At 36.6% G+C, this 26,089-nt stretch overlaps 2 protein-coding genes across 2 annotated transcripts; one reads left to right on the top strand and one right to left on the bottom strand.

The window, feature by feature from the left end:
* The first annotated feature begins 662 nt into the window (after nt 1-662).
* On the top strand, nt 663-9,257 carry LOC145774408 (prostaglandin E2 receptor EP4 subtype-like). Its single transcript, XM_082585659.1, has 9 exons — nt 663-785; nt 3,681-3,855; nt 4,069-4,259; nt 4,481-4,633; nt 5,465-5,605; nt 6,957-7,057; nt 7,376-7,490; nt 7,616-7,717; nt 8,650-9,257. Exons 1-9 carry the CDS (start codon nt 741-743, stop codon nt 8,863-8,865), a joined length of 1,239 nt encoding a protein of 412 aa, XP_082441785.1. The 5' UTR covers nt 663-740; the 3' UTR covers nt 8,866-9,257.
* Nucleotides 9,258-11,641: 2,384 nt separating this feature from the next.
* Nucleotides 11,642-14,172, bottom strand: LOC145774198 (uncharacterized). The gene has a single exon (XM_082585373.1). The coding sequence runs from the start codon at nt 14,052-14,054 to the stop codon at nt 12,591-12,593; it is 1,464 nt and encodes a 487-aa protein (XP_082441499.1). The 5' UTR covers nt 14,055-14,172; the 3' UTR covers nt 11,642-12,590.
* Between the last annotated feature and the right edge of the window lie 11,917 nt (nt 14,173-26,089).

The raw sequence follows: 26,089 nt of genomic DNA, 5'->3' as shown, positions 1-26,089 counted from the left end.
CAAAATCGCAAAGAGATTATTCAAAATTGAGAATACTTTGTATGTTCTTAGCCTACGTAACACCAATTGAGCTACGGTACTCAAGCAGACTAATTTTTAACTTCTACAATCTACGTAGGTTCGGGGACCAGTCGTTCGTATACTTTTTAGAACTTAGACAGACAAAGTTGGTAAGAAAGCAGAACGGACATGCGTTCAAAGTAATTTGTTGTTTATTGGCAGAAGACACTCTTTTTCGCTTTTTGCTCTACACAAGCAGGCCTGTATGAATAATAAATACGCTCATCTTCGGATAGGGAAATATGCATGTTGATTTTTACTGCAAAAGTTATCTTTCCTGTTAGTTCAGTTTACTTTTGAAAGTATTTATGCTTTGTAAGTTTGTAAGCACCAGAACAGTTGAGATATGTACTGTACTTCCGATGCATAATTGGAGCCAGGAAAAAAATCAGCAAAAAACCAGAGTGTTATAACTTATAAGTAACATTCTGAACAATAAAGCAAGAAAATTGGCAATGTGTTGACACTTAACAGTGGAAAAATTAAATCTGAGGAAAACTAAGAAAGAAAGGAAGTTGTTCAAAATAACTGTAACCTATTAATAGCATTCTGCAGTGTGCTGAAAAACGAAAGCTTCTTTGACATTTAATATTTTAGTTGCAGATAAATGTTAACAAAAAACAAGATATTTTATTGAAAAAGCAATTTTTGTCTGAAGTTGGAAAAGACCTTACTACAACATGAACCTGACTACAGATTCCATGCACTTGGCAATTTCTACAGAGGTAAATTAGGCTCAAAAATAACTTTAAAAGCGGATAAAAAAACAATGCATAAGGGGCGTAGTCAGGGGAGCAAAGGGGGCGGCAATTGCCCCTCTAAAATGTTTTGATGAAACATTTTACCTTCTGTTACAGCATCATTTGACAGATTTTTACTATCGGATTTAGGCTGAAAGTAATGCGCAATTTTAAGGTACTTTTTCAACATTTTTTGGGGGAGTCTCCCAGACTCCTCTCAGGGTGCTTCGCTTTCGCCAACTCGTTGCTCACTGACATGTGCAATAATACTTATTTTCTCCTTCCTCTATTTTGCCTTATTTTCTCCCTACGCCCCTGATCTGCATGTGTAATTATGCTGATGACATATTTATGTAAAATAAAACGGAAATAAGCCTGCATTAAATGGGATTTAATGATAATTTCAAAGGCATTAGATTTTCTTCGATAAGCTCTGAATCCAATTTTCAGAGGTACAGTGTTTCTGTCCCTGTCCTTAGGGCCCAGACCTTTGAATGCAGTTGTTTAAAAAATAATAATTATAGCCTAGTAAGTATGGAAGAAAAAGATGGTTAACTATTTAAACGTTTGCTGGTTGGGCATCTAGATCTAAGAAAAATGTATAATGATTACAGCTGACTTCCTGACAAAAAATGAAAGCTTCCCAAGTTGTACGCCTTCAAAGCTAATGAAAGTAAAGCCAATGTTAATCTTTTTGTATGTGGAGGAACCTAGGCCTACACATATTTCGAAAAGTTGCTTGTTGTGATGAATCTTATATGTTGTATAGGCTCACAGAAAACTAAACAAAAGAAAATCTAGGCTTATGTAGGCTTACATCTTGTAAGATGTCAGGATTATCTCATAAAAACTAAACAGAGAAAACTACCGGCTAACTATCTTATTATTTTGAAGTCATAAATTATGCGTTTTCGTTCTTGTTTTAAAATGCATTCATTGAACCATAATCATTTTGTAAACCGGTTCAAATATCTCCTGCAGTCGTTGAAATTTGATAGTCCATAAATGAACCGGGGTTGACCGGGGTTACTGTAATGCAGATTCTTTACCAAATGTGACGCAAAGCATTAGGAAATAATTTGGATTTTTTGGTAGCGCCTGCTGTTCGATATCATCTTGCATTGTTGCATTATTCTGTTTGAGCATTAGACATTTGAATTGCGCATCGTCATTTTAAATAAAGCTCAAAACACGAGCCATAACCTTTTGCTCCCAAAGTCTTTTTTGAAATTTAGCTGCTCAAAGGGAAAAATTTCGGGTGCAAATTTCATCATCTGTAAGTTTTATCTGCGTTTTTGGAACAAAATTTTTACTGGTGTTTAGAAAAAACATTTATTGAGAACTTTACAAAGTTAATATCACAGGATTTCTTACCACCAGCTTGATGTTGCAATTTTGCAAAGGGACGTTAAAGCGACATTTTTTGGTTTGTTTTGCCTTTGCATAATTACTGCGCTTATCCGATTTCATTCAAAGTCTTGCATGACAATCTAAGCGCAGAATGTCTGCGTCCACCTGCTGTTATAACAAATCTTTGTGTGCAAAACTTGTACTTCATTTCCGAGGTTGCTATGCAACAAAATGGAATTTATATCATACTTTGCTACATTTAGACTAGCAGCAACAACAAGAACGCATTAACATCTTGAATCTATACAAAAATTATACAACTTTTTATTGAAATATTACTCTATCAGTTTTGCAAAAATTTAGAGAAAAACTCTTGCGTGGCGATAACCTTCTGTACTTCCAGTTGTCTATCCAAAGAAAGCCTGAGGTCTCTTTTGAGGGTTAAAAAGTTAAGGTAATAGAGACTTCGTTTTAATTAGAATCCAAATAGACCTTATTGTACATAATTATATACCTTGCAAATTGCAACAATTTGCATAAATTTGCTACTTCACGAACAAATCACAGCCTGCCAGTTATTTAATTTCAAAAGTAAAATCAAATTTTCCGTTTTTCAAATCAATAAAATAAACCGCAATTATACTGAAGAAAGACCGGTTTTTGATTTAGTAGGATTATTTCAAAATTTTATTGCAGTAAATTGTCGAAATGCCGTCGTTATATGAATAGATAACAAAGCTATGTTAGGAGATGAAAGGTGGCGGAATAAAAAAAAAAAGTTATTGATTTCTCAATATGAAGTATTGATTTTCCTGTAAGCTTTCTGATTAACGCAAGATAAGTTTGAGAAAGCTGGTGATTTGCAAAAAACTTATAGTGTTCATTTTCAAACGTTTTCTCGCTCAATTAGCAAATCTTCCTTTTTTTACATTGGTCCAATGTCTGTCCATATTTTTTTGCAGAATTAAATAAGTTAAAAATTGATTTTTCAGGTTGCTCGGTTTGTTTCGCATGTCATCACATGGTTTGTCTATTGACACAAGCTTATAACATCATCAATATGTTCAGTGGCGAAGCCAGCAAAGAATTTCGGGCGGGTTGGGGGAGGGGGCAAATTAGTATTATTGCACATATCAGTGAGCCTGACAATGAGTTGGCGAAAACAAAACACCCAGAGAGGGTCTGGGGGCCTTCCCTAGAAATTAAAAAAAAATTGTCCGTTCTGAAAGTATTTCAGCCAAAATCCATAGTAAAACTCTGTTATGTAATGCTGTAACAGGTGAAATGTTTATTCAAGATACGGGAAGGCAATTGCCCTCTGTTTCCCCTAACTACGCCTATAAATATGTTAATAAAAAGTTTGTTTGACGCAAAAAATTTTTATTCAATATGACCAATTCTTTTAAACAATAAAATCTACAAAGCTTTTTAATACCGGTGGGCCAATCGGCCAATTTTTTAAATCTATCTTTTTCTTTAGGCTACAGCTCGACTTTAAAAATGAATCTTTACAAATTTTTTTCTTTCCAGAGCGAAATAGCAATTCCGATTTGTATGTTTGTCATTGGGATTACAAGCAACGGCTTAGCAATTTTCAGCCTCATACTTTTCTTGCGGAAACGAGAAGACATTGTAAACATTCATAACTGCCAACAAGTCTCTTCTCCAATTCAGGTTGGCAGCACACACGAATTAGAACCTATTGGTAAGCGATTCTTCATTGAAAAATTGCATTTTTCAATGACAACTATTTTGTGAAAATCGACCTTTGAGGCACTGTAGTACACCTAAAAGCCGAAACCCAGACAGCAAATCAACGCTTTTAACATTGATTCAACGCCTGCAAACGCTGAATCAATGTAAAAAATGGTTGATTTGTTGTCTTGAAACGTCATGATTGTATTGCAATGTGTTTCAGAAAGAGAACGGCTGGCGACAGGATCAAGCTGCACCGGAACTCCAGTTGGACTTCGATCAAGACGCAAGCACAGTGTCAAATTTGGGCCTTTCCATACGTTGGTGTTGATCTTGGCGATACTTGACCTTTTGGGGTCTCTTTGTACAACACCTTTGACCATCATTCTCTATGTCAAAAACGTCAGAATTACGGTAAAGAATATTTTTTAACAAATAGAACATTTCAACTATTCTTTGCTTTTTTTTAATGCTCTTAGCTAATTTTTTTGGTCGTTACAAGAGTCGAAAAAACTAAATGTACATATTCTTGAAACGCAAATCAATCATTCAAAATTCGAATGGGTGCTAAGGCAATTTACTGGCGTCTGATAACCGTGTTTGTAAATGGTAATCACTTCTGATTGTACACGCAGCATCTGGGTGGAATGCCTTTGTGTTTCTACAGCGCATTTGCGCTGATGTTTTTCGGCTTCACCACGATGGCAATGGTCATGACAATGGCTGTGGAAAGATTACTCAGCATCCGATATCCCTTCTACTATCACGCATATGCCAGCGCAAAGAAGGTAAAACCAATTTCAGGATAGCTCCATAGGGTATTGAAAAACGCATTGCTTTTTATACCACAATAACATGACAAAAAATGGAAAGCTTGCTTGTTTATTGAGGAAAAAAAGTATGAAAAATTTACGAGGTGCGTAGAGTAGGCTACGTCAAAGACTTCAGCTTCAAAATCTCTTTCTCTATATTTAAGTTGTTTTGTGATAATAATGAAAAGATAAGCAAAAGTCCACAAACAAAACATAAAAGCATACTGAATATAAAAACACTTCATCAATTGTTGCATAAAAATATAGAAACGATTATAATTGTAACTGTATTTAAAACACAGTTAAAAAACATTAGTCTATGTTTGGCTCTTTGCAAATAATATATGGACAATAGTTTTTTTTCCTAAGTTGTAGGCTATATTATTAGGCCTATAGCATTAATTAATCATTCCTGTTCTTTAAGCTTTGTCTTTTCCTTGAAAGAAATCCTTGTTAGGAATAGTGGGACAAAAAATGCTACTAGACATCAATGGCATTGTCTCTCTTGAAAAGTAGCACTGTTTTCATTATATATATATTTTTCCCTGCTTTTTATAACATCTACAGTTTCTGCATTGTTATATGTTACAAACATATAAAGCTCAGTATCACCATATGGTGTTGCGTGGAAGATACTTAGAATGCTCCGGCAATCTGACACCAGACTCCACGGTTTTATACTTCATCCAGTGGCTCCGCCGACTGAGCCTGCCCTGACCCACTTGTGTCAACCTCAGCCGTTTCTAAATGGGAGCTGGCCGAATTCATTCCAGTGTGTATGCTATAAGTAGATTTATTTGTGTGCAGGCGATGCTGGCAGCTTTTTCAATGCTGTTCGTGGGTTTGGTACTTTGTCTTCTGCCTGTTTTTGGATTTGGAACAGTTAAAGAAATGCATCCATTTTCATATTGTTTTTCTGATTGGAACGCTGCCAAAACAAAGGATATTGTGAGTAACCCTACTTGCAATCGAAATTTTTTTAACAATATCATAACCTGATCATAACCAATATCATAACATTTGTGAGTGAAAGATTAGAATTAATTGTCGGAGGTTGTTCTGTTCAATGTAATCCACTAGTAAAATAACCTTTTAAAAGTTTGTACGCGGTGACAAGCTACAAGTTTGTACGCGGTGACAAGCGAAACATAACAAGACATGTTCTGCATAGCCGAGTGGTGAGTGCGTTGGTTCGTCACTCTAGTCTAAAGGGCGCCGGGTCGACACCGCTCAAACGCAGTGGTCGTGTGTTTGGCAAGACACTGAAAGGGATGCCTGATGGTGGTCACAAACATTGACTTCCGTATACCTTCCCATCTACTTGATCTAAATCTTTAACCACATAGGCCTAAGTCTAATTATGACAAAAAAATGAAAACAAATGTCATTAGATCAGAGGGTAGAATTGGAGCTGCTTGCAGAAAACAGGTTAACAAATTACTGTTGGTTAACATAAAATTGTCTCAACGTGGTTTTCAAAAATAGGCTACTTACAAAAAACAATTGAAAATATTTAAAGCGGTCGGCCAAAAGTTGATTTTTATTAGTATCGATCCAATAGCGTACGTTAATGGGAAAGTTTGAACAATTATAATGTTTCTCAAAGAAATCTCAATGGTGTGATAAAAGATTTGTCACGGGAAAACTAAAACCAAACTTAAGTAAGCGCTTTGAAGTGACATGGCATTTGACATAATAGCTCCGTTGAAATTAGACCCGAATTGCCCACAGAGACCAAATACCCAACTTAAATTAATTAAATAAACTGTGCTTACTTTTGCTGCTATGACCGAAGATAATCATCTGATATAATTTGTAATATAACTATGAATAACGAATGGCAGTCTCTAAGCTTAAGGCGTCAGATCATACAACGATCAAAGGTGGTTTCTGTGATGTAGGCTAAGCTCACAAGTAGAGTTCTAGCTGTAAGCTTTCTTAAACGCTTTGCCACGTTGTAACAACATTGTATGCCATATGTTAAATGTTAAGTTTTAACACGCTTAGTTGGGTTAGTTTCCACAAGACTATTCTGTGTTATTCTACTCTACTGTATACTATAGTGTTGATGATCAACGTAAAATCAGTGCTGGGAAACCAAATTGTTAGGGAGGTCTACTCATTTGGTACCAAATACTGTCAAATTCTAAACAGTTAGTTTTTACTCCAAAATGTTATGAATGATTTAAAAATCCGTTGCATTGTAGATCAATGCCTTAAGCGATTCTAAAAAGGATCGAATATCCTTATAGCCTATGATAAACACCGATAATTTGATTATTATGGTTGCTTTTTTCAGGCATTCAACTATTTGTACGTGGGTGTAGGTGCAGCGATGTTGATTATTACGATTATCTGCAATGCAATAGTCATACAAGGTCTACTGAAGATGAATAAAAGGTAAAATTATCTTTCAATAATATATTTTCTGCAAATGTTTACACACAAAGTGATGTCACTGGATGACTTCCTTCGTTAAGTGAAAAAGAACATAAAGTTTGGTAATAACGTAACAGCTAGTTAATAAAAACTACTTCTTTCCGATATCAACTTGTTTTAGTATGACGATCATCGAATTCAACCGTTGGTAAGCAGTGATCCGACTATATTTTTAATTACTGGTTTCGATTTTTCGCATACGTGCAGCAATCTCCCATCCTTGTAATAAATGAGAATACTGAACCAATATTACAGAAAAACCATTCCAATTATTTACAGCATGATGACAAAGCAAAGTCTTCAACGACAAGCCACCATGAGCTATGAAAAGCAAATGATTATCCAACTTCTGGCGATAACCTTTATATTCATTATCTGTTGGCTCCCTCTGTTGGTAAGATCAAAACGTTTATTTTTATAAAAATAAAAGGTTTCAGTTGCACTTAAGCGCAAAGTAGTGAACCGTGTTCTTATGTTTTCTTCTGAAACTATAAGAATGTTTCTTTTATTTGTTGCCAGATCACTATGTTGGCTAACGAATTCGGAGCAGGTAACTCGTTTTTTGCAAATGGAAGACTTGCGATTTGGTTGTTAGCTGCCAATCCTATATTAGACCCTTGGGTAAGTTAACCTGGTTTTAATTAAAAAAAGCTAAACTCATTTCAAATTGTGTCCATGTGTCTGTAAGCATCTGTGATCTCCAGAATGAATTAAGTTTTCCTCTTGGCCTTCCTCGTCACTTGTATGAAGCAAAAAAAACAATTGTTACCAGCCGGAGCTGTGGGCGACCACTCATTGAGCGATATTGTGCGGGCTGATTTAACAAAATAAATTGGCTGACAAATGAAGATTTTAAACGGAAATGTTCTTTTATTATCAAACTACTCAATTTTAGCATTACTTCAAAATTGTGACTTTACTCATACCTTTCTCTGCTTTACTTTACTGTATATAAGTAGTAAAAGTACCATAGTAGCCTACGAGTATACGCTACTGAAGGCTATAATCAAGTAAACCATGCATCATTTTGCAGGAACTATAGTCTCATAGTACACCACACCGTAGTTTTCTAAATGTTTTATAAGCTGCAATTCTTTTTGACTGAAATAGCTTTATAACTCTATAAACGAAAGTTGGTAGGCTATACGTTGCAAAGTAACCATATGTTATTTAAAACGTTTGTGTTGTTAGACCATGATAAGTGTTTCTAGACCTAGGCATGGACTTCTAAATAGTAGTATCTGGACTGGAAACTCAGTGGGCAACATGAGGCCAAACAGTTGGTACAACAGTTGGCCAACAGTGGGCCAACAGCCAAGTAACTAGCCCTGTTGGCCCACTGTTGGCCAACTGTTGTACCAACTGTTTGGCCTCATGTTGCCCACTGAGTTTCCAGTCCAGATGCTACTATTTAGAAGTCCATGACCTAGGGCTAGGTTACTTGACACTGTAGTTGGGACAGATTTTTCTTAAAACTTTCAATATTGCTGACTTTTAATAGCTTACAAAAGTATCGAAAATTGAGAAACAAAATAACTTTTTCAATGTTTCAGGTTTATATTTTATGCCGACATTCAGTCCTGGAATGTTTGATTCAACATGTTAAAAGATTGCCTTGTATTAAATCGAGCAATACTACAAGAACTTGGTTTGTACAATCCACTCCATGCAGGCCACACTTAACTCCAGAGCTGCACGGAAGATGTAATTCACACAGCAGAGCAGACAAAGTTTCTTTCCATTCTGTATCTACTAACTTTTCCACATAGTAGGCTACAAAGAAAGTCAGGAGGATTTGTCTTACCACAAAAGGTTGTCAACTTAATGATGGTTACAGAAACTTTTGTAACATGAGCTACTACAGCGTTAAACAAATCTGAACAACTTCGACAAGAACATTAATGTTGTAGCCCCCAAATTAATCTAAAATAGGTTATATTGAGAAACTTGAAAAACAACTGATAAACTTGACACTTTATTGCCTGACGTAAACTCATTCAAACAAGTTAGTGGGGGCACCTTGACTTAGATAACCGCGTGGTTTTTTCGGTGCCTCCATGGTGTAGTTTCCATATCAAAAAAGCGATTTGTTATATCTACTGATATGTAGGCTACATTGAAAATGAATGTGGAGCTATGCCGAAATAAACTTGATTGATTGATTGCCTCCAACTCTCGACGAGAGGAAGGAACTTAAGGACGATGATAAGGTTATATTGAAATTTCAAATGTCCCGAGCTGATTAATTTGTGTTTTTAGATTGGCTTATTGGCGTATCCTTGTTTTACTTAAGTTTCACTTTGTCCAGGTATACCCTGATCATGGCTACCTAAAGATACGGCCTGATTTGTCACATTTTGTAGAAATTTTCAGATTTTGCTCATTTTTGGTGAATGTTTAAATAAATTTTTCTAAAAATTATATTTTTACGCTTTCTTTACTGTATTTCCCAGATGACACAATAGGTTTTAACATTCTCAGATGTTGAAAAACAAAGAAAATTTGATTTCGAAGATTTTAGTCAGACTGTTAATTTTTCAATAACAGTCTGATTCAGCGTTTTTCAACTTACTTTTTCTCATTTGCTACTGCTTTCCCGAAGCAACAAAAAGCTTTTATATCATTAGGAGACAGCAAAAAGTAAAAAAATCTCAAAAAATGTCAATCAAACATTAGCAGCAGCTGTAATCAAAGTCTGCAAAATGTGACAAATCAGGCCGCATCTCCAAGTGGCCATGGCCTGATGCTTATTGGTTATGATCTACAATCCCTAGCTATGATAGCACAGTAGAAAAACATGTAGGCCTACACATTCCGTTTTACTCATCATAAGCCTGAACACTTCGTTTTATCAATGGAGTATAATGGTTTAAGATATTCTGGATAAGACTAACTCGAGTTAGTTATTTAAACTTTGAAGTAACTTGGGTAAGATCTAGATTCTAGATGAGATAGTCTTTTTAGCAATAATTGCAACGTTTATCTGATGCACTTACTTTTGCATTCATCAGATTCATAACTATTGCTAGAAAATATAATAATCTTGTTGAACACCCAAACGTTTCGGTGTTTAAGGAGGAATAGCATGCAGTGCCAATTTTAAAAAGTCTTTGGTATGGTACGACAGGGTATCTAACCATTGCCTATTGGTTGTGAGGCGAACGTTTTAATTATTCAACCACACTGTCCGTAATACTGAATTATTGAAGGAATCTTTATACTCGGAATGAGAGTTTCTTTGAGAGCTTAATCCTGGTAGTTTCGCATACTTACAGTATAGAGGCTTTGAAGAATTGACGCAGGCATGGTCACCGAGTTTGACGGAGTAAAGTTTCTGCTTGCTGTTGAAGTGTTGTCTGTAAATTATTTCATCTACTACAGTAGGTAGGCTACCGCTGAATAGAGCTGTGCTTGAATTGCGTTTCTCAAGCGAACATTCTGAGAGTCGAACCAGCGAACGTTTCTTTATTCATGAAGTCAGGCGTCTTCCATTGTAGCAAGTGGCCAGGACTTTGTTGATTTTCTTCAGCACTGGCTACCAACAAGATCGATGAAAAGTTAAATCTTTCTATAACGAGTGCAATCAATTTTCGTCTTGTCAAAACTTGAAAAAACTATGTTCAAAAAGCACTGTCCAAGTTTTGTAGATGGTGCAGTAAGATCAGTGAAATTTCGGAATATTTTTGTTTCATTTAACTAAAAGTTCTTTGTTTTGGTTTTGTTTCAAAAATGGGCAATTCAGTTTTGCTGTGATTTTTAACTGAAAATATTCGCAACATATCAACATTACAATTGTTGCATAAAACTATTTAATGTTTTGCTAAAGTAAATTTTATTCTTTGTTTTTTTTTCAACTTACATTCCGTCTGAAGAAGAATTTGTTTCAATGAAAAATCGTTTCAGGCAGCCTATCTTTCTCAAGTTGTCGCGATAAATATTGTACCCTGCCTGTCGATTTTCTATCGTGTAGTGTTTTTATTGATTTTAAGGAGACAAAGTCTTTTATACTTTTAATCTTTTACACCAAATGGCGATTTATATAAAAAGCAGGCCATGGTTATGTCCATTTCATTGCTGTCTGCATTATCCCAAACAGCGCTTTCCGCTGAACAGAAACGCAAAATTTTAAACTCAAAGCATAGCTCAGTGTTAGCTCAGTGGGCGCCCTACTGTACATAGATTACGCGCGCTGGTTCGGCTCTCTTGGTGTGCACTTGAGTAACGCATTTCAGGACTGCTCTCCATTCAGCGGCAATTAGTGGATGGAATAATTCCCCGGCAACAACACTTCAACAAGTTGTAACTTTCCCATGTCAATCTCGGTAACCGGCCCTGCGTCAAAAGCCCCTACATCTACAAGTATGCGAAACTACCCGAAATTACCCATCAAGGCTTTGTCAGTCCGAAGATAAAGATTCAAAGCCAAACCAACCAAACCACACAATCAAGAAACTGTTGACATCATTATCAGTTGGCTACAACATTGCACGTCACCAATTGCATACGATAAACTTTAATTGCTGCAATCCACAGCTGCTTCGCAAGGACAGACAGCGCAAACTGTGAAAAAAAGCATCTCTCACTGCACCAAACAATTAATTAGTTTTCAAGTAGTGTGTTTAGCTGCGTTAATCTTTTAATTCTTTGGTTAAAAAAATAATTGTTCTGATTATAACAAGTATGAAATGTTTAATCTCAAAGTAGCCAGTCCAGCAGGCAATTTTCTTTTTATGACTTTAATTCAACGTTTGCAGAAGTTGAATTAATGTAAAAACGGAATGTGCAAACTAAGCTTTAAAAAAAAAGCATTTAAAAGCACGCAGAAACGGGCGTGAAAACATACAACTTTCTGAAGATAAACTATGCCAAACGTTCACAGCACACCAAGTACATACTTGCCAGCCCAGACAGTAAATCAGCCTTTTTTACGTTTGCAGAAGTTAAATCAATGTAAAAAACGACTGAATTGCTGTCTGGGAGACAACAAAATCCTTCATTTTTACATTGACATTTTAAAATGACGGATTTTGCTGCCTGGGTTGATATAACGTTTTCACAAATGTGCTTGAACTGATTAAACTTTGCATGAAATTTTCCGAAAAGGAATCGCCTCTTGAACAAACACATTTCGTTGTTTGTGTCCTCCCTCTAATTGAGATGAGATAAACTTGCCGGAAAATGCCGATTGCCGAAATAAAAAGGAAAATATCATGATGACAAAAAATAAACATACAGTGGCTATTTATACTGTAAATAAGTGAATAAATCAAGCAGGCATGGTGCACCTGCTGAAAATTCTGCTAAAGTAACAAAGAATGCTATTTCTAATGATGTGACGTTGCTTATGGTATGCTATTATTGTCAGCCAGTACAAGACATCAGTGAGACCAAAACGTTACACGAGACTTGGTTTCATTGACAATGGAAACCTAAGTTGCCAAACAATAGACCTTCAATATTGCTTCGGGGATTAAATACACAAATAAAAAGTATGTCATGAACACTTCGCGCAGCGTCTCTGTTTTTGTTCAACCAAAGCCCTGTCCCTTTCTTTCAACGCCTGATTTAATTTTAACTTTGCGTGCAGAATGACGATGTCTCTGTTTTCACAAGCCAAATCTGAATCAGTTTGAATTTTCACGTCTCTGGTTTCTTTTTGCCATTTCTTTCGTTCTTCTTCCATTTCCCTTCGAACCCGTTTTATAGCATCACGAAGGTCTTGCTTTAATTTTGCGTCCTTTTTAGTTCTTTCTTCACTTTTTCGATAAGATAGTTTTACCTCCTCTAGCTCTTTGACCAAATACTTATGGGCCATGCTCATATCATCGTTTTGCTCTTTTACTTTATGTTCTCTAGAAACAAAAAGATCTTTCTGTTTTCCGACTAGTTGTCTTTCATTTCGCATTTCTACAAATTGTTCCTTGAATTTCTCCTTTTCTCTTTTAATTTTTTCACAGTTTTGTGCGATTTCCCGTTTTTCCTTTTTAATTTGCTTGAACGCTTCTTTGAACAAATCCCGCTGCTCTTCAACTTTTTCAGTTGCCAAGCGACACGCGGCCACTTTTTGGGTAAGTAAATAATTCCTTTCGAGACCTGCATTTTTCTGCTTCAAAAGCTCAGCAGATTTTTTTTTAAGATCTCGAATCTCGTTCTCTTTTTGCTCCTGATCTTTCTTCCGACGCAAAATATCGTCGTTTAAAATAATCTCCTGCGCGAAATAGTTTTCAACTTTTGCAGATAAATTTTCACACTTTTCAGTTAACTGCTCAATGTCAGATGAAAGTTTTGCAACCGTAGTTTTCAAGTCACGAACTGTTTGCCTAAGATCGCTTTCAACTTCTAAGAGTCGATCACGTTCTTTGTTGAGATCATTTCCTCGCCTTGTGCTTGCATCGCATTCTTCTTTTAATTGCTCCTCATTTTTCATCAAGGTGCTTCGTTCGTTTGTCAGCTGTGACACACTCACTTTGTAAGCACTCACTTCTTTGGTGAGGTGAGCTGCAGTTTTCTCCAATTCAGATTTTTGCGAAGATAAATTTGTGTTTGCTGCATAATAACTGTCTACGTCTTGCAGTAAAGAATGAATGTATTCTTCTCGTTGTTCAGAAAACTTGTTCGAATACGCCACATAGTTTGAATTACCAAGAGCTAATTTCTGTGATTCGGCAATGTACCTGTCTTTCATGTCAGCTAACCTTCTTTCCATGGAGAAATATTCATCTCTGTCAGCTTCGTCATATTTCCCGCGTCTTTCCAACATTTCATAATATCGCTGTCGCAAAGCTTCTGTTTCATTTTCAGCAGTTTTTATACCATTAAATGTGGATTTAAATTCAAGGGTAGCATTCCAAGAATCTTCGTAAAGTTCTTTTAGCGACTGCTGCGATTTTTGCAATTTGTCGTAAATGATTCGAAGCTCTTTACTTGCTATAATTTCTTGTTCATTTGCTTTAGGCATGATAAGGTTATTCCACTTAAAAATATCTCACTAATTGACGACTAATTGCAGTAGTCTACAGTTGTTACAGAAAAGTTTCAAAAACACCTTTACCGAAACTGTTGCCGTGTGTAGGCTATAGTGGCATAGCTATCTGAGATCTTATTACAACAAACTAATGAAATACGACCAAGTCATTGGTAACAATGCTGTTGTCAAACTGAAAGAAAACTGCAGCTGGATGGCGCTTTTTGAAATGTGATTACAACCCTATGCTAAGTTAATCAAATAATAGCCTAAGGCTACAAGACAACACTGCATAAAATAATGTAGCCTAGCCCTAAGAGATGGAATGCCAGTCCTGCGTTTTAGACAAATTCTTTAAAAATCTGGTAGCCTCTGCAGTTTTGAGCAACTTTTGGAAAAAAATGTTTTTAATTTAGGCTAAAAAAGATATAAAACAGAAAACAAAGTGCTACAAAAGTTTAAATCACGGTTCTCAACCCTTTCTTCGTTTTCCATCTTTTTGGTTAAACTTTCCTTAAATTGATTCCCAAGTAGGCTAGGCCTGTATTATAGTTTTGCAACAAAATGTGAAAATTTAAAGCAGGGAATTGTTTGGTCAAAAGGAAACAAAATTGTGATTCTATATAGTTGAAAGTTAATTAGAAACATATTTGTGAAATATGTGTAGTTTTTGCTGAACACACGGAAATCTGAAAAATTGGTAAGCCCATGGCTCCTTCTAATGTAGTCTGCCAGGGTTGATCTGAGAAATTGTTTTGTTTGACATTCGCAAGACACAGCGAAGCAAAATCGTATTTTTTTCCAAAAAAAAGAAGATAGGAACAACCAATGTGAAGCCAATTTTCTAGGTTGGTAATAATCCTGTTGAGTGATGATAGTAAAACCAATAGCCTACTTAGCGTAGTCTATAACTACAATAGCTTATGAGTAGCCTAAGCTAAATAATAGCCTACTAAACGCTTCCTTTGAACACAAGTTGTGCTGATATAGCCTAATTCTTAACAATTTTTGTCGTCATAAATTCAAATTAGGGAAATCGAATTAAACAGGATATGAACCAGGGTTATGAAACGAAAAGAAACCAAAAAACCCTGAGAGAGAATTTTAAGAATTAAGGATAGGCTGTAAATGTCTGAAACTTTAAATGTACCGTAAATAAAAACTTGTGTGTCTGGACTCTGGTAGGCTAGTAGCCTATTTGTAACTTGCTACTTTCAGGTCAGAACAAACTGGATATTAACGTGACTTAAAATTTCCAAACTTTTGACAGTAGGCTAGGGCTAGGCTATAATAATCAACGATTCTTTGAAAAACAGCTTTGATGAAATCATTCAAAGATTTTAGACATGCGATAAACTAAATCCCAAGGGAGTAGCATTAGCTAAATAATTGTTATCTGTAGGCCTACAACACAATGACTTGGAGCGACGAAATTTGGCAACTTTCTAACCATCTAATCTGATGGCAGTCACTGAGATCCTTCTTGCACTCTGTTCCATTGATCATTGCTTTGGACTTTGATGAATATAGCCTATAGAAGAAAAAAGAGTGATGGCATAGATGTGAATTGAACCCATACCATCGAAATGTCTACTTCCTTTATACTGGTAGGCCATGTTGCCGACGAGGGCAGTCGAAATGCTTTTCGAAGTCCTGCACAATGGGGTAGGCTACCGTCTGCACAATGGGGTAGGCTGCCGAGAATTGCACAATGGGGTACCATTTGTACATTTCAATTGCAGGATGTAATTGTACCAGTCATTAAAAAATGGAATCCAGGTATTTTTGTTTCCTTTGCCCAAAGGCGATTTAAAACCTTTTGCTAAAGGATTGCGGGAGTTCAGCATGTCAAATAAAGTATCAAAAATGCAAATCAACTTTACGGTAGCCTCACTTCTTTGAAATTGCTTCAAACGTAAATGGCCTGTGCAGTATTGCAAAGCATCGGCAACGCTACTGCTTAGCACTTGTGATGCTAAGTTCACCTTCATTTTTTGCTGCCAATATTGTATATGTGTTTTCGTGAGCTTGTTTGCGAGTCTCAAACCCTCTTCTTCTTGAAGTGTCTGTAGATCTACAATGTATTGCCACTTAATCTTGTGACCATCACCATCCATTAACATTTTCCAGACTGCAAATGTATTTCGGACCAACTTTAACATGTGACAAACATCAAGCATAGTGTAAATATTTTGCTGAGGACAACGAGGGTGTGTAAACGAAACTTTCAGTTTAGTGAGATCTAAAGATGCACCCAGTTCTGAAAACATTAAGTGGTAATGAGGTCCATCACAAGTAACAGAAACGACTTTAGCACCAGCAGCATGAAGTCTTTCAATGCAGATTTTTACTACATTAGAGCGCTCAATTGCGTTAAGACCATTTACAAACAAATACGCACAGGGTAATTTCCAGCAGTCATTTATGGCAACAGCCAAGAGAACTAAAACATCAGTTGCATGTGGCAGAGAAGAGAGTCATCATCAGTGATGCCATTTCCCATATCAACGAAACCTCTGAATCTTTTCCCATCCCAGGCAACATGTTATTTAATAGCCATTTCATCTAGTACCAATGAACATATAACGGATCTGTGATTTTCGTGTGCATGCTTTACTTTTTCACTAATTGGATCAAATGCAGGTTTTACAAATCCAGGTTCAGCAGCGACTTTGCCATACCATTTCCTGATTTAGGACTGGTGCGGTAATTCTAAATTGAATGTTTGCCTCACACAGGGGCGGCGCCAGCCAAAAATTAGTGGGGTGGACAAAAATATTTCGAGAATATAGGCTACTACCGTAAAGTATGGTCACTAAGATTACCGACTGCGATGCGATTCACTGCAGTTCGGTTGTGAAATTTATTGAAAAATAAACAAAGGAATTGCAAGGAGGCAAAAGCTCGTTTTCCATTGAGCGCACTCTAAATTATGAACAAAAGAATAGAATGGGATCAAACGCTCCCATCTACATTTCCTCTGCGGTCCATATAGAATTGCCGACTACGATCTTGATGTTAGCAAGCTTGTCGTTATTTTATGTCATGGAGCTGCTGCAATGATAGGCGGCCTCATCAAATTTATTGGGAGGCCCCTTAAACAGAATTTTAAAAAAACCTGGCTATTACCCAATAATACCCATAGCCATAGGTTAAGAATCACTACACTAAAGTTTTATTTTGCGCTCGCAGGTCAATTTAAAAGCTTTCACCAATTTTTGAAGATCAGTGTTATCGGCAATGTCTCCCTCACTGCTGATCTGCACCAGATGTTCAAGTCTTTGTGATGACATGGCAGCTCGCAGATAATTGTTTATTATCTTAACTTTGCTGTGGATATGTTCACAAGATGCCACAATCATGGGCAAAGTAGCAACAGTAGCAATAATTTGAAGAAAATCGCTGTACAAATGATTTAAGATCGTTTTGTCCACGCAATTTCAAAAGTGAAGGCAAACACAACCACGCGGTTTTGGTCAATCCATTTTGGTGCTTTTCAAATTCTAGTTTCCGCTTGTGACAATTAGCTGACCTCAAAAAACGAAGATCCTATTGCTGCCCAACCTGATTTTCATCCAAATTATAGAATTTGACTAAATATTCAACTTTGGGCAAATTTGATGGAGACATGTGCGTGAAATAAAATGCAGCTGCATTTGACATTAATTCTCATGCTTGATCCGAGTAACGCTTTTTAAGTTCATTTGGCATTCTGTCAAAGGATAAAGAAAAATCTCTTCTTAACTTTTCTGTAATGGATTCAGATTCACTCCGCGGAAAGACTGTTGCAACCTATTAATAATATCTGACCATCTCGGAAATGGCTTGGTGGGTAGCGGCATCGTTTAGCCGGCGTGGTGGTTTCACTGGTAATTTGATTTCTATCCGCAAACAGCGATAAGTTGAACCCCAATTTGTTAAAATCTTTCTCTGAACGCAGTGAGTCAAATGCTCTTGTCAAGTCGTTGATAGCAGCAACCCCAGTGGCGAGATCTATTTCTTCACTTTTTAAATAATCTGAAGCCTGTTTGCTTAACGAAAAGCATTTATGAGGAATAAGACTAGCAGTAACAAATTCAGTTTGCCTGATGCGGAACAACAAACCAGTAACTACACCATTACCTTCGTTTGACATTTGTTGGAATATTGACAGCAGTGCTGGATATAGGCTACATTAATAACAACATCCAGATCATCTGAACGTGCAGACCATCTATAGTAGTCTATCACATAACGAGTGCAATGCAATTTTTCCAGACGTGATTCCCTCCTTTTTCAAATGCTCTTTATACAAAAAATGTCTCTTGGGAGAACAGTCCATAAAGCGGTACATGTTACTAATTGTTTCAAAAATTGTTTTGACTGTCGCTACGTTTTTAACACTGTGCCCAAGCACAAGATTTAATCGGTGTGCAAAACAATGAAAATATACCGACAGTTTGGCACCCGCTGCAACTAGGTGTTGCTGTGCACCTTCATTCTTGCCTGACATGTTGGTGGCCCCATTAAAACCTTTGCCATTAGGTCTTTCAAAGTTTGTGTCTCAGCTGTGATAAAAGCCATCACCTCAAAATGGTAAAATTAGACTAGGCTACAATCAATCAATACAACAGCGCGATAACAATGAAGATTCTTCATTTTTTCTTATGTCAATACTGCAAAAGTAATTCATACGTAAGAAGTTGAAATTAATTTATGACGCAATCACAAGGCCCCCCCCCCTAACCCCCTGCATACACCCCCCAAGTTTTCTCATCGGATCTTGACGAATTAAAAAAATGACCCTACATAGGAGTGGGGTGGACATGTCCACCCCAGTCCACCCCGTGGCGCCGCTACTGGCCTCACAGATATTCATATGCCTTAGCATAATAAAATTGCAATGTTAAGGCAAACGACCGCAATTCACTGGAGTAGGCTATTTGAAACCTTTCCAGTTTTCCCTGAAAACATTCCCTTCACAATATCAAGAGATAGCCTACTCCAGAAAGAGAATGATCGAATGCATCCGTACAACGTAAAGAAATCATATTTTTATGTCGAAGCAATGATGTAAGCTTTTTTAAACATGAAATTTTAACTTGTAATTGTTTATTCTTTTGATTAGATACTTTCAATTTCTTCTGAAGCTCATTAGCCTACATCTCTCTTTCGCCTTATTGGTTAATTTGTTTAGTTTTTGTGGTGAGTCCTGTATGAAGTATCCGTGATCATGCTGGACAACCTCATACACATCAGGAAGATCTTCTTCTCCAGTATCACGAACCATTAAAGATGATGTAATCCTCCTCCGTTTCGAAGGCGAAGGTCTTGTCTTGGTCACCTACAAAAGACATATTTTAGCTTGCCTAAACTACAGGATAATCATGTCTCCACAACATAATATTTAACGCTCAAGAAAAACAAGCAACAACAAAGCAGACATAAAAGCTATTGGAAACAGCGGATAGCGGTACCGTAGGCTACTGGGAACTCTACCGCATGTGCACATTGTGCAGCTTAAAACAAAGTAGCTCGCATTGATTTTAAAGTTGTATAAGCATAACGTTTATTAAAGCAAAGCTTCGTTTTTCGAAAAACATTTCGAAGTCCTACATTGTTTTCAATCATTTATACTCATAAAATTCATCAGCATACCAATCGTTATTTTCTATAAAAATATTATCTTGTCTAAGCAATCCCAGCTTTCAAATCACATTATTTCAAGTGAACAAGGATTCTGGGAGCAGTTTCGCTCTTGTTAGAGCAGATCAGACAGACCCAAGTTTCAAACTCAAACCTCCTAGTGTCCACAGCCAGACAAGTCTGATATTTTAACCACTCGGCCAAATGTTCCATGTCTCCATGTTGACAGATTAGGATTATGTCTGCTTGAACCTCTCTACTCGAAAAAGCTTATGTAATCTCACAGTATCTCCAATATGTCACTCTACAAATAATTTTATTTATTCAGAATTATGTTTGTGCGTCTTACATACAACTACAAGTTGCAATGCACATAGGCCTAAGCATCTGTCTTCATTAAACAGATAAGTTAAGAAATACAAGGTAGGCTATTTGCAAAACTGGAACTAAATTCTAAAATATCATTTGCCAACAGTGCGTATTACAGTTAACTTTTGGTACGTTTTTCAAATGATTACCTTGTTCAAATGCTTTGGAAATGCCAACGAGTGGGGACAGCGTTGTCTCGTAAAGTCACTCGCTGTTCCAGACAATTGTTTACCAAATCAAACGTCATATGAAAACCGTTCAGGTCTACTGAATCTTAGGGTATTACGTCATGGAATTTTTCCTAAAAATGAGCCAAGATTGCACCATCGTTCGTAAGACTTGTATCACACCTGTTGAGAATTGCTTCACAATCTTTCACTATGACGTCACAGTAACTGCGTACGTGAGTTTGAGATATATCAATGTATTCTGGTCATTCGTAAAATGATTGCTTGAAAGTTGGTAGCATATTTAACTGTTTGCTTAGTGCTTGCCAGCTGGACGAAAATTCCGTCTTCATCTAAGTAGTTTGGATTGTAGTGACAGGTTTTTAGTGGTGTATCGCGTTGCACTCCATTTTCGATAGCCGCGGGCTAATTTTACAGAAATACACTTTTTGAATAGACGTTTCAGAAAAGTGTTTCTTTTTCGGTCATTACATACAGACGAACGGATCCGGGAATCTTATGTTACAATTTTCCCACGAAGAGATTATGGTTTATCGCTGTGACCACTCGCTTACCACAGTGATACATGAATTTTTCCTTGAAATGATCAGAACAAATAAATGTGTGTTTAGAAGGTGTCCAATTGGCACGCTTGACGTTCGCAATCCATAATTTTTTTCGTTCTTCATTGGTTGGAAATCTAAGCAATGTAAAATAGCATAATACGTTTTAGGCTAATGTAGTAGCCTTGCTATACTCAGAGATGGGCGTGATCTTGATCTTGATCTTCAAGATCACTTTTTTTTTGGTGATCTTGATCTTGATCTAAGATCACTTTTTTTTGTGTGATCTTGATCTTGAAGAACAATAAGATCAAGATCACTTTAAAATTGAAGTTTATTTGCTGGAAAGAGGCATTTTTTTAGAACTCGTACTGTACAAATTAAGTAATTAATACGATATGTGTCCAACAAAAGACGATTTAAAGCAGGGGTCGGCAACCTACGGCCCGCGGGCCGGATCCGGCCCGCCAAGCAAAATTATCCGGCCCGCAGCATTTTTGCAAATTGTAGTTGGCGGGCCAAAACGAACATCCCATTATTTTATGCTGCCATTTGGTTTTACATAACAGAATTAAGATTACTAAATGTTATGTAAAACTTTCGCAATTTTTACTTTTCCATATTTATCCGTAACGCTCACTTGTAATCACGTAGCCTGTGTACTTATGCCGCAACAATGCTTAGTTAGGGCATTGTCGCCATTTTGAACTTCCTTGATATTCTTTCTCTGCGAACTGCATTTTAGAGAGAGCGACGTTGCAGGCCTGACAGATAGTTTGATAGATTTGAAGTTTTAAGAATTAGTTTGTTTGAAGGTTGATAATTTAGAAATATGTGTAGCTTAGGAAGCAGGAATTGGCCTTTTTAGTGACAGCCGGTCCAGACTTTTAAATTACTTTATTTTTTAGAGTTATAATTTACTCCCAGTTCCATTTTTCCGTTTTTTTCAACAAGTGATTCTTGTCTTTGAAGAATTTTCTACTTGTTAGAATCCACCAAGCATAGGAAATTATCACAAGGCGCCTTTGTACCCGCGACCTATCGATCACGGGTCGCTTTGTTATAGTAAACTAGGTTTGGGGCAAAATTTAGCTTAAGCTTGCAGAAGGTAGCATCAAGGTACTTGGCAGTTTCACCTTGAAGTCCGGTTATATTAGCCTATTTACTGCATGCTAGTTGCAGGCTACATGAGTTGCGTTAGTAATAGTCAATTAACCGTATATTTAACGGCAAGTTGAGAACACAACTGACTGATGACCACTTGCAAGATGTTATGATTCTTGCCTCATCCAACCTATCACCTGACCTTCAGAAACTTTCTAGCAGGAAACAACATCAAATATCACATTAATGTTGTGCTGTCAATAAATAAAGTACTTGGTGTTTTTCGTTACCAATTGTTACTATTTTTCTTTATATTAATCTATATAAGCCTATAGTAGCTAAATATGGAGATACTCTGATAAGAACGCCAATTTTAACAATATTATGAAAAGTAAAGAAAACGGAAGTGCAAATGGAAAACTTGTACGGCCCGTTGACATCTGCGCAGTTTTGTTTTGGCCCGCGACTGAAGAAGGGTTGCCGACCCCTGATTTAAAGTCTCCATCTAATCTGGTCAGTGTTGCCATTTCAAATAGAAAATTTTTCTGTGGTGGTCATAATAAAGAAGTCAACTTCCGTGTAGCCTACTTTATGTTGACTTATAATAAAAATGATTTAACTTTGTTCACAATTTCCATGTGTGAATTTTAAAGAAATGTTTGCTTTCTTTGGCTCAATTTTAGATGTTTCAAAAGTCTAGAATGGCGGTGTTAAAAAATCTGGACTCTAGCCGACTTTGGTCATGTAAAGTGGTTTATTGCAGCAAATCAACCAGACCAAGACTTGTTTAAGGTCTGAGTATGGAGCGGTTTGTCTGACCGCAAACCTCTGAACTTAGTATCAAGGTTGCCAGATGGGTAAATGATGCAATAAACATTGACATAATATAGTGAAAGTTAAAACTACTTAGTAACACGAAAAAAAGTCCCACATGAACCAGACAAAAATTTGGTAATAAATGATGCAGTTCAAAGTTTATTTTTATTTATTTATTATAAATAAAAAGTATAAAACTAATTGCAAATTTTGCGACTTTTTCAGTAGCCTACTACTGTAATTAACCTCGGCCTTGGGTGTGACGTTGCGGTTCTACGCAAACTACGTCAGCAATCGGTAGGCCTAATAGCAACAGTCAGTAGCGTAGCCAGGAATTTTGAAAGGGAGGGGGGTCTGGGGGGCCTCCCCCAAAAAATTTTGAAAAATTACTTTGAATTTGGTGCATTCTGAGAGCATTTTCAACAAAAATGTGGGTACGAATATTCCTGTAAAATGGTGCTATCTGGTAGCATAGCAAAAGAATAAGATCATGTTTTCTTCGGCATTTTTCGGAAATAAAGCTAAGTCTCTGTGTTTTCTTGTTGCTAATTCCTGGCTGAGATGTTTGAATGTTTGGTATTGGCAAAACCCGCTCTTTTAATGCAGTTTTGTTTAAAACTAGGCAATTTATTTTAGACTGAAAGCATCATTTTCAATATCGTGACGTCACACGCGTGCCAAAGGGGGGGTTGTAACCCCCAAAACCCCCCCTTGGCTACGCCACTGGCAACAGTCACTAACTTATTACAATTCTTAGGCCAGTGATCGAGTAGTTAAAAGTAAAAGTTAGCAATACCAAGTACCAACTATATACCTTTACCCAGGTTACTTATAGTAATTATTTTTTGCAACATCATTGATCAAAAACTTCATTTTTTTTCAAGTACCGGTACACAAAAAGTGATCTTGAAAGTGATCTTGATCTTCAAGATCACATAGTTTGGTGATCTTGATCTTCAAGATCACCTATTCTTGGTGAGAGAGAGAGAAACCTTTTATTTTGTCTGTTGCGAGAAAAGTATACGGTACAAAATATAGACAATGCAAATAAAATAGCACCATAACTAGAATCTACAACAGAGAGGAAGCAGCGAAAGACTATATTAGTCATCGAGTCAGCTGCTTCCCGTGTTTTTAATGTGACAAATGTCAAACATCGGCATTACGTTGAAACCAAGATATGCGTTAAAACAGGATAAGCTTAAGTTCCGTAAAAAATGAACACAAAAAGTTGTTTACTGCTGCGACAGTCAAGTGAATTCCTGTGGTTTTATTCAAATATCAAAAAAAAATCATGCCCTACAAAAGTAGTAAGTTATGAGAAAAAAAAAAACTATGCATAAACAACAACTTCTAACTGCTAGCATAAAAGACGAAGCATAAACACTAAAGATCATTAATACTGGTGATCTTGCCCATCTCTGTGTACAGATAAAGTTGGATTAGTCTTGGGTTATTTTTCAACCAAGGCATACAAGAATCTTTATGAAAATATGGCAACACTTCTTGTAACTCAGCTAAGTCGGCTTGCTTTGTCTTAGGCTTAGGCCTGCTGGGCGCTGGCCAGGGTTACCAGATTGGCCTTTTTAAGGCCAAATTTCTCAAATTTGGCTTTTTTTAGAGCCTTTTGGCCTTAGAAATTATACGTTTGGCCTTTTTCTAGATTTGGCCTTAAATTTGGCCTTTTTTAAAATTTAATCTTCAAAATGCATATTGATCAATATTTCTCATATATCGTAACTTTACCAGATGAAAACCATATTCTCCATTGTTCAATACATGTTCTATACTTGTTAAATACTTGTAATGTGAAGTCGAGTCAGACTGCGCTCCCCTCTAAGCCAGCCAGTGGTGCCAGATGTCACCACTGTAGCGGATTAAAACTCATCTGCTACAGTGCTTTTATTATATATATACATGCTACTTTCAGAATTATTTTTGCTATAATTTATTAAAATCCAAAATATCGATAAATATGAATGTTTTAGACATTATTTTGGAATTATAATGTCAACGCTCAAAAGTAGGTAGCCTAGCCTATACAAAACGTAACGTGTTCACTTTTTGATCGATCGGTATTCCAACACAACCGCTGGCTTGCCAGCAGAGCATGCTTTCAGAAATTCAGTTGTTGAGCAATACAAGTGATTCGTGGTTGTGCAATTGAGTGCTTTTCAAATTACCGTTATTGTAATGCTTTGTGATGAGTAAATAAATTATTGATCATAGACTTGTTACAAAAGAATTTCTTTTTAATAATTACTGTAGTAATGTTCACTTAAATGATACATAGCCTACATCATTCATTCATTTATTTATTTTTCGTCATTAACGCATCCCGGACAAAAAAGATACTACTAAGTACAGTAACTACAATTGTCGATATAGGCCTACCAGCAAGTTAATGAACGGGAAAAGGTGGCAAAACCTTCAAAGGTTTAAAACGTGCCTGAATAGTAAATCATGTAGTAGCCTGTCTGTAGCCTAGTTAGCACGGCCACAAAACCCAAAAAACAAACAGAAGCACACATGTAGCAATAAATGAAAGATAGAGAAAGAAAACCGGACATAAAAGAAACCCATCCTCAGGCAAAAGCCCGTTTCGATGTGGCCCAGGAGAGCAAAGCGTTGAGCTCTTTCTATGGTCAGACTGCACATCACGCAGTAGCTTACGACGCAGGGTTGTCAGACAGCTTTTGAGAAAAAGAACCAAACAATGTGGAAAAAAGGGCCAAACTGGGTAAAAAAGAGCCAGATTGTTGAATAATGTTAATAACGTTGCTAATAAATCATAATAACGTTAACAACGTCAATAACGTTACAACATTACAACAACGTAGTCTACAAGAACATTTCCAAATCTTCATTGTCTACAGTGTTTCCACTCGAATCTTTGGCATTGGCATAAACATTGTCAGCTAAACACTCTCTAAAAAATCGTAATAATACTTTTCAGTCTCAATTTCTGAAAGACATTTATTTAAATAGCTAGTTTGATAGTAGGCTATGTGCCAACTGCTTCCAAAAAGAGCCAAATATTGAAAACAAAGGGCCAAGGGGTCAAACAACTTTCTTGGGGGCCAACGACCTCTAAAAAGGGCCAATCTGGCAAACCTGTTACGATCGACGATTGAGGAATTTAGACAGCATGAATTTGACGACATGAACATGAATTATTATGACGACATGAATTTAGCTTTATTGGCTGACGACATTTTATATTGATTGCTTTCATATTTGACGTTCTTATGAAAAGTGTTCAGCTCTGTTCGACACTAAGACTCTTTCCTGTTGGACCATTCCTTTCAGACCTTGCATTGCCTCCTAAGAAAATTTTCCACCAGATTTTTCTTGTATTATTTTGGCATTAAGACCTTTTCACAGT

The sequence above is a fragment of the Aplidium turbinatum genome, chromosome 7, assembly GCF_918807975.1.
Source record: "Aplidium turbinatum chromosome 7, kaAplTurb1.1, whole genome shotgun sequence".
In the NCBI taxonomy this organism is placed as follows: domain Eukaryota; kingdom Metazoa; phylum Chordata; class Ascidiacea; order Aplousobranchia; family Polyclinidae; genus Aplidium; species Aplidium turbinatum.
This window is presented reverse-complemented; position numbering and strand designations above follow the sequence as displayed.